At 41.1% G+C, this 12,597-nt stretch overlaps 1 protein-coding gene across 2 annotated transcripts; it reads left to right on the top strand.

Moving 5' to 3' along the window:
* Positions 1 to 2,856: 2,856 nt before the first annotated feature.
* On the top strand, positions 2,857 to 11,434 carry LOC109910047 (alpha-1,3-galactosyltransferase 2). Of its 2 annotated transcripts, XM_020509283.2 has the most exons (7): positions 2,875 to 3,112; positions 3,211 to 3,282; positions 3,598 to 3,656; positions 4,102 to 4,191; positions 6,038 to 6,133; positions 9,976 to 10,113; positions 10,250 to 11,434. In XM_020509283.2, the coding sequence occupies exons 3-7, from the start codon at positions 3,652 to 3,654 to the stop codon at positions 10,935 to 10,937; spliced, it is 1,017 nt and encodes a 338-aa protein (XP_020364872.1). In that variant the 5' UTR covers positions 2,875 to 3,112; positions 3,211 to 3,282; positions 3,598 to 3,651; the 3' UTR covers positions 10,938 to 11,434. The 2 variants fall into 2 exon arrangements, with proteins under 2 accessions (XP_020364929.1, XP_020364872.1); XM_020509340.2 differs by having other exon boundaries at positions 2,857 to 3,282; positions 6,028 to 6,133.
* Positions 11,435 to 12,597: the final 1,163 nt, after the last annotated feature.

Genomic DNA, 12,597 nt, shown 5'->3' with positions numbered 1-12,597 from the left:
CTCCTGGACTTTCATAGGTTTACAAATGTGAAACTCTGTCAAGAGCAACATGTGCTGCCTCCTCACTATCTACTGTGTTGTTGGACCTCAAATCACACGAGAGGATTTCGACACCAACCATTTGAGATTGTTCTGAAACTGTTTCTGTAATTAATAACAGATAGGATTATCATTCCTGAAACATTATTATATTTAAATATCATTTCATCTCTGAGAAATGTAGCTAATTGATTGTACTCCAACTGGAATTTGTGGGATTCAGATAATATTCAATAAATATAGTACCCAACATCCAATTTGGACCAAACGTCTTCCTACCAATGAGTAAGAGATGAGGAATCCCCCCCCCCCCCCCCCCCCCCAAAGTTTTTTTTGTAAAAAGCCACCCACAGATCCCCAACACCCCATGTCAATCCCACCCCAACAACCAGTAAACAGTATAATTTTTCTTTGTTTGACAGTAGTATGAAGTTGTGGCTTGGAGTATTGCTATGTAATGTGTACCTTGTGAATCTGGTTATGTTTTTTCTCTACCTGCTCAGAGAGATGTGTAATTGAAGTTGCATTATTTACCCAAAAGTACTGTGAAAGTACCATGTTTTGACCAATAGATGCCGCTGTTCTTACTATACTGCCACACACATCCATTTTGCTGGTCTCTTGTGTTTATTAAATTGGTCACAACATTTCCTTTGCAACTTTGGGTTCTTAACCAATATATTTTATGAAAATAAATTCCTCCATGAAAGCAATTCAGTTTGTCCTTCTCTTAGCAACCTAATGCTTCAACCAAACTCTCCTTGAATAGTCCAACAAGTGTCTGCTCTCTTGAGAGGTCTATCTTTATGCAATTCTTATATAAAGACTTTTCTGACAACCCTAATAATATAATGAATTGCATGGCAGTCTTATGTTTTTCAATAACATTATCAGGAAACAGCTCTATGTATTGTGACATTTACCATTAAACTCAACACAACCAACACCAATTGCAAAACACTACACAGTTTGTGTTTGGGACTTTGAAGACCATAACATTGACACCATGAGAACTGCTGTAGCCTAATAATTTGATTGTTCACCAGAAATGGTCTAACAGTAACTCATCCATATATTTTTTAAGGTAATGAACAACACACAAAGAAGCTGTTTCCTGGACACAGATTAAGAAGGACAAACTGATTTGTTTTCCTGGAGGACTGGCTTGAATTGTGAGGATGACCAAAATGTATTTTCATCAAGCCAAATATATTGGTTTTCTACCTAAAATTGCTAAGGAAATGTTGTGATCTATTTAATGGACACGAGACCAGCAACACTGATAAGAGTGTGGAGGTATAGCAGGAACAGCAGCATCTAGTAGTCAAAACCTGTTACTTTCACACTATATTGTAAATAATGCAAGCGACTTCCATCACTAATTTCTCTAACATTTCACTGACATTCACAGAATAAATGACATCGTCACAGCTTCATACTACTTGTCAAATAAAGAACTGATACTGGTTGTTGGGATGGGATTGGCATGGGATGTTTGTGGGCGACTTTACATTTTTTATTCCTCATGTCTTACTCAATGGTAGGAAGACATTTGGTCCAAATTGGATGTTGGGTACTATATTTACTGAAATTAAAATAGCCAATTTGGATGCCATCAATTAGCTTAACTTCTCTAAGATTAAATTAAATCAACAAACTAATGCTTCAGGGATGCCAATCGTATCTGTTTAACTACAGAAACTATTTCAAAACAAGTCTACTGAGATTTTCTACTGAGTGATAATTTTGTACATTTATTTTGCAGCTATGTCCTGCAGGATATTATATGCCCTTTAATGTATACATACAAAAAATGAGTAAATTCCTGTTTTGGGTGTCCACATAAAATATGAGTAGATATCTTTATGTACAGAAATACCTCCTTGTATCTTGTAATCCGTTTGTTCTCATGTCTAAATATTAATGATTAACATTGTTATTTTAACGCATTTAAGCCTTAACTTTATTGTAATTGTATCATCACATTGTATTTGTCCCATATTGATGCTTCTCTTATGCATTTTGATTTTATAGCATGGAATAATATACTGTAAACTATATTAACCGTTAACCCCTTTTCTATAGTAAATTATTAAATAGGTCTGGCTATTATTACAACAATAAATTCCTTTGTCCTGCAATGACTTCCCGAGTTAAATAACGGTTAAATAAATCATTTAAAAAATGGTGGTACCATATACAAGGTTACATTGGCTGAATTACACACAGTGAAGACTAAGAGAGAATGGACTGTGTAAGAATGAGCAAAAAGTATGAAAATTTTCCAATAGTTTTTGATCATTTTTATTGGCCAATAGGTCCTTAGATAATAATGTATAAATCGCCATCACACTGCACACTGCCCTATCCCATCTGGACAAAAGGAATACCTATGTAAGAATGCTGTTCATTAACTAAAGCTCAGCATTCAACACCATAGTACCCTCCAAGTAGAGGCTCTTGTTATCAACTGTTGTTCCTTGGCAAACACACTTATTTCAAATAGGCATATGATGCTAGAGATACCGTACTTTTCAGTTACCTGTGGAAAGTATTAACTGCAGTAAAGTGTGGTCACCTCATACACCTGAATGAAACAATTCCCAAATGCCTTTTCATGACCCAAACGGACTGGTATAAAACCATTATTTGACCTTTTGATGACAATAAGAATTTGAAATTGGTCTATGATACACACCTGGCGATATTCAGCACAGCGATTTGGTATTTTTATATCTCCCAATTGGGTTTTGCATGTTGTTTATTTTTCTTTTCTGCTCTGTATATAGCATCATAACCTCGAAAGGTAATCTCGCAAATCAACGTTTATTGTCACGAGTCTTGTCCTGGAGGCAGAACTGAGCGCTATCCACTTTTGATTGGCCAGCTACAAGGTAAAAGTTGGCTATAATGTTCATGAAAACAAAATTGCTTTTAGGTTTTTAATTACATATTAGGGTTAGCATTGTGGTTAAGTTTAAAAGGTGATTTTATAACTTTGTGGCTGTGTCGGATGGGGACCACTCTGCTGAGCTGCCCCCAGAACAAGATTAATGACGAAAAACGCTAACAGGTAAAAGGACAAACCGACGCATGATCAGATGCTGGTGTTGGGTTGATTCTCTCCGTCCATGTTTTGGGTGTAAATAATTACCCCCTCGCAATATACAGGAAACTACTTCTCTTGAGATTAAGTGTTTTATAGACGCATCAACCGGCTAGGTGTTCTAACAAGCAAAGCAGGTAGGCGACAACATTTCCATCTACACCTGATGACATTGTTGCTGTTTTTAATTTGTGTAAACGCTGTCTAATTTATATGTTCGTGATATTAGTGGCTTACAGACAGTTTGCAGTCCATTGCATTTGATTTAATATTTCCCTACTGTATTTAGGCTACTTTAGAATCACAGATGTATGATACATTTAGGCTATTCAATTAAGTACATTTTATTACCGTAAATTCATGGAAATAATTATCTGTATGATGAGCTGTACATCATTGTCAGAATAACATCCGTTTGGTATACCTTAACAATGGACATTTAATTTCCTCAGCATATTCATTTCACCATCTGAAACAGACTTTGGAACAAAAGTTCCAGGCACGCAATGAGGTATGGCTTCTGTGCTGATGCAATGTCATCAATGTTAATAGACACATTTTTAACATAAATGAAATGACCAGTTATTTATATTTTTACTTAATTTTGGGGTATTAAAAAAACCACTTAAAAAACACCTTGACTGGAACCATGCTAATCCAAACTCCTATATTAGGCCTAAATGTTAACAAACATGTTTCATGATGTTTATTTTATATATATATATTTAAATTTAAATAAAGTCCCTCTCATAATCCATTAACTAATAACATTTATGACAATAAATTAAATGTTCACAATGTTGGAGTCAATGATTTCATTGTCAGAAAAGAGAACGAAAAAATGTCCTGGTCTTTTATGATGTGTTATCAGGTGAAAGTGGAACTATAGGCCTTAGTGTTTGCATTGACCTCCTATCGCACCTTTTGACGTAACGTTTTTGTCTATTTTCCGTCAGAGTATTGTACAAGGCAAAGCGTGTATTAACATGTGCAGGGTGTGCCTCCGTGCTACTCTTCATAGCCTACTTCACACCTACGTCAATAAGGTGTGTATTTTCTTAATGAAAGCACCATGATTTAATGTTTCAGAGGGGTGGGTTAAATGTGAGACACATTTCAGTTGAATCATTCAGTTGTGCAACTGACTAAGTACTTCCCTTTCCTCTGCTGTTCCCCTGCGCCAATTGTTTGCTTCTTGTTGTGCAGCATATGTTTAGGAAGAAAGACCGTAGGGTTGTTCTACACTGCTCAAAAAAATAAAGGGAACACTTAAACAACACAATGTAACTCCAAGTCAATCACACTTCTGTGAAATCAAACTGTCCACTTAGGAAGCAACACTGATTGACAAAAAATGTCACATGCTGTTGTGCAAATGGTATATACAACAGGTGGAAATTATAGGCATTTAGCAAGACACCCCCACTAAAGGAGTGGTTCTGCAGGTGGGGACCACAGACCAGTTCCTATGCTTCCTGGCTGATGTTTTGGTCACTTTTGAATGCTGGCGGTGCTTTCACTCTAGTGGTAGCATGAGACGGAGTCTACAACTCACACAAGTGGCTCAGGTAGTGCAGCTCATCCAGGATGGCACATTAATGCTAGCTGTGGCAAGAAGGTTGTGTCTGTCAGCGTTGTGTCCAGAGCATGAAGGCGCTACCAGGAGACAGGCCAGTACATCAGGAGACGTGGAGGAGGCCGTAGGAGGGCAACAACCCAGCAGCAGAGCCGCTACCTCTGCCTTTGTGCAAGGAGGAGCAGGAGGAGCACTGCCAGAGCCCTGCAAAATGACCTCCAGCACAAATGTGCATGTGTCTGCTCAAACGGTCAGAAACAGACTCCATGAGGGTGGTATGAGGGCCCTACATCCACAGGTGGGGGTTGTGCTTACAGCCCAACACCGTTCAGGACGTTTGGCATTTGCCAGAGAACACCAAGATTTGCAAATTCGCCACTGGCGCCCTGTGCTCTTCACAGATGAAAGCAGGTTCACACTGAGCACATGTGACAGACGTGACAGTCTGGAGACGCCGTCGTGGAGAACGTTCTGCTGCCTGCAACATCCTCCAGCATGACCAGTTTGGAGGTGGGTCAGTCATGGTGTGGGGTGGCATTTCTTTGGGGGGCCACACAGCCTTCCATGTGCTCACCAGAGGTAGCCTGACTGCCATTAGGTACCGAGATGAGATTATCAGACCCCTTGTGAGACCATATGCTGGTGCGGTTGGCCCTCGGTTCCTCCTAATGCAAGACAATGCTAGACCTCATGTGGCTGGAGTGTATCAGCAGTTCCTGCAAGAGGAAGGCATTGATGCTATGGACGGGCCCACCCGTTCCCCAGAACTGAATCCAATTGAGCACATCTGGGACATCATGTCTCGCTCCATCCACCAACGCCACGTTGCACCACAGACTGTCCAGGAGTTGGCGGATGCTTTAGTCCAGGTCTGGGAGGAGATCCCTCAGGAGACCATCCGCCACCTCATCAGGAGCATGCCCAGGCGTTGTAGGGAGGTCATACAGGCACGTGGAGGCCACACACACTACTGAGCCTCATTTTGACTTGTTTTAAGGACATTACATCAAAGTTGGATCAGCCTGTAGTGTGGGTTTCCACTTTAATTTTGGAGGTCTGGACTCCAAATCCAGACCTCCATGGGTTGATAAATTCCATTGATAATTTTTGTGATTTTGTTGTCCGCACATTCAACTATGTAAAGAAAAAAGTATTTAATAAGAATATTTCATTCATTCAGATCTAGGATGTGTTATTTTAGTGTTCCCTTTTATTTTTTGGGGCAGTGTATATGAATTCAGTCACTTGACACTATCCATACCTTTTTAACATAGAAACAGAAACAGTTGTTTAAGTTTTGACCCAGCATGTTGTAGGTACTTGGAGGGCTTAATCCCCATGAACCGATGTCATCTAGCCCCTGGAGAGAAGCTGAAGCTGGGGAATAGTATAGATACTTCCCTGGACCTGTGGTAGGACATTTTGTTTTTATATCAATCATGTTCAGAGCATGCCATTCCTTTTATTGTGTTCATTACTTTCATTTATATTGTGTTGGAGTCTGAAAATGAAATCTAAAGATCGATTTAATGGCTTTTTTTATTGGTAAAAGTATGGGGCTAAGCTCACCTCAGTTCCTCACCACAAATACTCCCTTCTACGAGGTTCCATAGAGCTTGATAGAAGTCTCTAGTGACCAAAATGCCATATTAGACTGGGCATTGACATTGAGGGCTTTCACCATTTTAATGTAGTCAACTGGGCAGGACTTCCAACTTCATTGGCTGATCTCTTGGTGACCTTGTTGGAGTCCTGTCCAACCGGGGCATCAGGGGGAATCAACCAATCGTTAAGAAAATTGACTAAATCAAAATGGAGGTTGCCTCAATGGCGCTGCCTACCTCTTTGCAGCCACCTTATCTCCAACTGGTTTGACATTGGGAATTTTCTCAAATTCTTCAGAAAATTATCATTAACAACATTCTTCTGTAGGAATTACAGTACTTCAGCATACATTTTCCTGTAGGTTTCCATTTAAAGTCATGTTACCAATTTTTTTCAGAGAACATTAAGAAAACATCCCATTAACAGTCAAAATTCTTAGAACATTCTATTTGAAACGTATACATTCTGTTCTCAGCATCACCAAAACACACTCTATCCTCTATCTCCCTCATACTCAACTCTGGACCTCAAAGCCAGTTCCTTTTTTTCATTAATCCCCTCCAACCAGGGACTGATTTAGATCTGGGACACCAGGTGTCAGCAAGCGCCATACCTCATAGTGTACGAGTTGAATACCCCTGCGCTATCGTTGTTAATTAAGTGTGTGTGTGTGTTGGCCACTCCAACTAATTGGCCCCACCTGATGTTAATGGGTTCTTGGTTTCTTTTAAATGGTATCTGTTATAATAGACTAAAATGAACAGCTTTATATGTATACTATTTGAATTGGTATGTTCATCTTGGTGGTGCAGTGGACTAATTCCATGGATAGAGAATGGAAAATTATAGGTTCAAATCTCACTGATGCTGTGTCACAAAAAAATACATGCATGGTTAATGTCTAAATAAATACATTTCTCTGGCTGCGTTTACACAAGAAGGCCAACTATTTTTTGTTTGTTACTAATTGGTATTTTCACCAATCAGATCAGCTCTGAAAAAGATCTGATGTGATTGGTCAAAAGACCAAATAGTAAAAAAAAATATGAGAATCGGGCTGCTTGTCTAAATCCAGCCCATGTGTCTTATCTGTGCTTGGAGTTCAAAAAAGGGAACCAAAAATTAGCTAGCAGTAGCTAGGTTCCCATCCAATTGGTTAACACATTTTAATTTCAATATTCTAGAATCCTCATCTAGTAAATAGAATCGCTAGAGCGCGATGAGCCACCCCCTGTCCAAACCCTCCCCTAACCTTGACAACGCTGGGACTCCCGATCACGTCTGGTTGAGACACAGCCTGTGATCGAACCCGGATTTGTAGTGACGCCTCAAGCACTGCGATGTAGTGCCTTAGACAGCTGCGCCACTCAGGAGGCCCTCAGTGAAAGTTAAGGACAAACTTCCAAATAGCATAATTTCCGTTCTCAGAGTATTAATAAAACCTCCCAGGAAAACTATCAAATCAAATGCTATTTGTCACATGTTTAGCAGATGTTATTGCGGGTGTAGCGAAATGCTTGTATTTCTGGATTCAACAGTGCAGTAATATATTAAAAATTCACAACAATACACAAAATATACACAACCTAAAAGTAAACTAATGGAATTAAGGAATATATAAATATTAGGATAAGCTATGTTCGGAGTGTCATTGATTAAATATAGTAGAATAGAATACAGTTGAAGTTTACATCAAATCAAATTTTATTTGTCACATTCACATGGTTAGCAGATGTTAATGCAGAGTGTAGCGAAATGCAGGTGCTTCTAGTTCCGACCAGTAATATCTAACCTAACAATATCACAACAACTACCTTATACACACAAGTGTAAAGGAATGAATAAGAACATGTACATTAAAAATATATTAATGAGCGATGGCCGAACGCATAGGCAAGATGCAGTAGATGGTATGGAGTACAGTATATACATATGAGATGAGTAATGTAGGGTATGTAAACATTATTTAAAGTGGCTAGAGATAGAATTTATGTAATAAATGTTTCATTATTCAAGTGGCTAGAGATGAGTCAGTATGTTGGCAGCAGCCACTCAATGTTAGTGATGGCTGTTCAGCAGTCTGATGGCCTCTGCGATAGAAGCTGTTTTTCAGTCACTATGTCCCAGCTTTGATGCACCTGTACTGACCTCGCCTTCTGGATGATAGCGGTGTGAACAGGCAATGGCTCGGGTGGTTCATGTCCTTGATGATCTTTTTGGCCTTCCTGTGACATCGGGTGCTGTAGGTGTCATGGAGGGCAGGTAGTTTGCCCCCGGTGTTACGTTATACAGACTGCATCACCCTCTTTAGAGTCTTGGGGTTGAGGGCGGTGCAGTTGCCGTACTAGGCTGTGATACAGCCCGACAGGATGCTCTCGATTGTGCATCTGTAAACGTTTGTCAGGGTTTTGGGTGACAAGACAAATTTCTTCAGCCTCCTGAGGTTGAAGAGGCACTGTTGTGCCTTCTTCACCATACTGTCTGTGTGAATGGGCCATTTCAGTTTGTCCGTAATGTGTACGCCGAGGAACTTAAATTTCCAACTTCTCCACTACTGTCCCGTGGATGGGAGGGGGGTGCTCCCTCTGCTGTTTCCTGAAGTCCACGATCATCTCCTTTATTTTGTTGACGTTGAGTGAGAGGTTGTTTTTCCTGACACCACACTCAGAGGGCCCTCACCTACTCCCTGTAGGCCGTCTCGTCATTGTTGATAATCAAACCCACTACTGTTGTGTCGTCTGCATATTTAGGTTGCAGAGAGGTTCTGACCATTTTACTGTGGTTCCCTGAAAGTTTACCTGGGAGGTTTTATTAACATTCTGTGAACTGAAATTATAGGTTATTTGAAGGTAACTAAATAACATTCTGAGAACATTCTCTAAATGTTTTTAATGCAATTTGAATGTTATTTGGAGGTTTGTGAAAATCTTCCTTTAAATATATATATATATATGTTTTTACTGAGACATTAATTTGGCAAACATGATTTTTGTGGCATGGCGTCAGTGAGATTCAAACCTATGATCTTCTGTTCCATGGAATTAGTCCACTGCCACCTGGAAGGAGATGGTATGTGGCATGTTTTTTTTTTAACTCATACAAAGCTGTTAATTTTAGTCTATTCAAACATACCCCATTTCAACGGAAACAAGCACTCATTAAGATCAGGTGTGACCAATTAGTGGGCGTTGCCAAGACACTTTAACACATTTAACAAGATCGCTCATAGAGTTCTGTTGACACAGAACGGGATGTATATTTTTAACATTCTTAGAACACACTTTGAACGTTACTAATGTTTTGTTGTTTTTATGGAAAGTTCTCAATGTTCTGAGAACATGGCTTTAAATAGAACCCTGAGGAAACCTTCAGAAAACATTATGCTGAATACTAAAATGCCCACAGAAGAACGTTGTTTCTGAACATTCTCAGAACAATATGAGAACATGACTTTAAATAGAACAATAAGTAAAACTGTAGGAAACGTTACGCTGAAGTATTGAAATTCTCACAGAATAACCTTGTTTCTTAACATTCTCTGAACTATTTGAGAACATTCCCAATGTATGCAAAATAACCATCGGTCAACCATGCTCTCACCAAGCTCTAAGAAACATTATGTGCTAGCTGGGCTCTCTGTTCCTACCAGGTCCAGAGGGGATGTTCAGACCTGCACTGACTGGGGAGCCCCTGTGATCTGGGATGGAATGTTTGACCCAGATCATTACGACCAGGAGCACAGGAGGAACCACTCCTCTGTCTCTCTCACTGTATTCGCTGTGGGCAGGTCGGTTTTCATCTTGGTGACCAATTATTTTCTAGCAACTTATTCATTCTTATGAAACACTTCTGTCACTTACTGTAAGCAGCATATTTGGAGATGCTATTCTTAAACTTGAGGTTTTACTCCTTCCCATCCCAAGGTATCTAGATGCCTACCTGGAGGCATTCCTTTTGTCTGCTGAGCGTCACTTTATGGTGGCTTTACCTGTGACATACTATGTGTTCACGGATGTTCCCGAGAGGGTACCAAACATCCAGCTTGGTCCTGGGCGGAGCCTGAAAGTTGTGAAGGTGCAGAGACACTCTCGCTGGCAGGACATCTCCATGATGCGTATGAGGGCCATTGCAGACGCCATTGAGTCACAGATTCGTCGATACAGCCGCTACATCTTCTGCTTTGACGTGGACCAGGTGTTTGTGGGTCGGTTCGGCTCAGAGGCTCTGGGAGACTCTGTTGCTCTGCTCCACGCCTACTACTACCACCGACCACAGAGCCTGTACACCTACGACCGCAACCCCAGGTCCAGGGCCTACATGGAGACTGGGGACTTCTACTATCATGCTGCCGTGTTTGGAGGCTCGTGGCAGAATGTGAAAAATATGACAGAGACCTGTTACCAGACCATCATGGAGGACAAGGAGAATCAGGTGGAGGCTCTGTGGCATGATGAGAGTCACCTCAACAAGTACCTGTGGCTCCATAAGCCCAGTAGAGTGCTGTCTCCTGAGTACTGCTGGAGCAGTGACATTGGTTACCGTGGTGACATGCATGTGACCCGCCTGCTTTGGGCAAAGAAAAAATATGACACACTCCGGATTACAGAGTGAGCAATCAGAACCTATATGCAATAATCTAATGAGCAAAAGCCCCTGAAGCTTCAAACAGTTCACAGTGCAGCGCTGCGATAGTCTACAGCCCAGTATGACCCACCTTGTGCAAGTCAATAAAGTTTGTAAATATAACATAATGGGCCATCTGCCTATTGCACTGTGGAGTCTTTGGCTTGCGTGTTGAACCCAGAATGATCAAGTAGTTAATTTCCTGGTTCTCATGTGTCATTGGCAGGAATTTTCCCTTAAAATCTTGTGGTTACTTATTAGGAATCTAACCTACTACCCTGGCGCTGCAAGCGCAATGCTCAACTAACTGAGCCACACCAGAGAAGTGCAGTGACATGTAGTCAGGATCTAATGTGATAGCTTTAGAAATGATTCAACATATTTTTTTGTATGGTTTGTATTTTTGGATTATGAAGTAAAATGTATTTTATAAAGTTGTATTGGGAATTATTTTTAGATATAAATAAAAACTCCTGAATAAAGAACTTGATCCACCCATGGCAACCATACTCTAAGGACTAGAACCGAGCCGTACCGCGGAAGATCCACCTTAGCGTTATTTTCATTATTTAAAGTTAATTAGATTTGGCCGTCATATGCAGTATTTACTGTGAAAAAATTATCCGTTAACTCGGGAACATTGCATTTAAATTTCAATTGCGCTATAGTCTGGATCTTTGGTGCTACGGATTGAATCTAGGCCAAACTGTTTAAAAATGTTAACATGTCAGTTTGGGGATATTGCATGTCTCCAATGCCACCATACTACCATACTATTCTGCTCTTTTAACAAGTCATTGCTGGTTTGATAAGATTTCAGAGTTTCACAGAGGAAGCCTGACCGGTTCCCCTCTCTCCACTGGGATTCTCTGCCTCTAACCCTATTACAGGGGCTGAGTCACTGGCTTACTGGTGCTCTTTCATGCCATCCCTAGGAGGGGTACGTCACTTGAGTGGGTTGAGTCACTCACGTGAGCTTCCTGTCTGGGTTGGCGCCCCCCCTTGGGTTGTGCCGTGGCGGAGAACTTTGTGGGCTATACTCGGCCTTGTCTCAGGATGGTAAGTTGGTCGTTGAAGATATCCCTCTACTGGTGTGGGGCTGTGCTTTGGCAAAGTGGGTGGGGTTATATCCTTCCTGTTTGGCCCTGTCTGGGGGTATCATTGGATGGGGCCACAGTGTCTCCTGACCCCTCCTGTCTCAGCCTCCAGCATTTATGCTGCAGTAGTTTATGTGTCGTGGGGCTAGGGTCAGTTTGTTATATCTGGAGTACTTCTCCTGTTTTTTCCGGTGTCCTGTGTGAATATAAGTATGCTCTCTCTAATTCTCTCTTTCTTTCTCTCTCTTGGAGGACCTGAGCCCTAGGACCATGCCTCAGGACTACCTGGCATGATGACTCCTTGCTGTCCCCAGTCCACCTGGCCGTGCTGCTGCTCCAGTTTCAACTGTTCTGCCTGCAGCTATGGAATCCTGACCTGTTCACCGGACGTGCTATCTGTCCCAGACCTGCTGTTTTCAACTCTCCAGAGACAGCAGGAGTGGTAGAGATACTCTTAATGATCTTTATGAACATTTGACCATCTTGGCCATGTTCTGTTATAATCTCCACCCGGCACAGCCAGAAGAGAACTGGCCACCCCTCATAGCCTG

The sequence above is a fragment of the Oncorhynchus kisutch genome, linkage group LG1, assembly GCF_002021735.2.
Source record: "Oncorhynchus kisutch isolate 150728-3 linkage group LG1, Okis_V2, whole genome shotgun sequence".
NCBI classification, from domain to species: domain Eukaryota; kingdom Metazoa; phylum Chordata; class Actinopteri; order Salmoniformes; family Salmonidae; genus Oncorhynchus; species Oncorhynchus kisutch.
The sequence above is the reverse complement of the archived record's forward strand: the minus strand, read 5'-3'. Positions and strand labels throughout refer to the sequence as shown.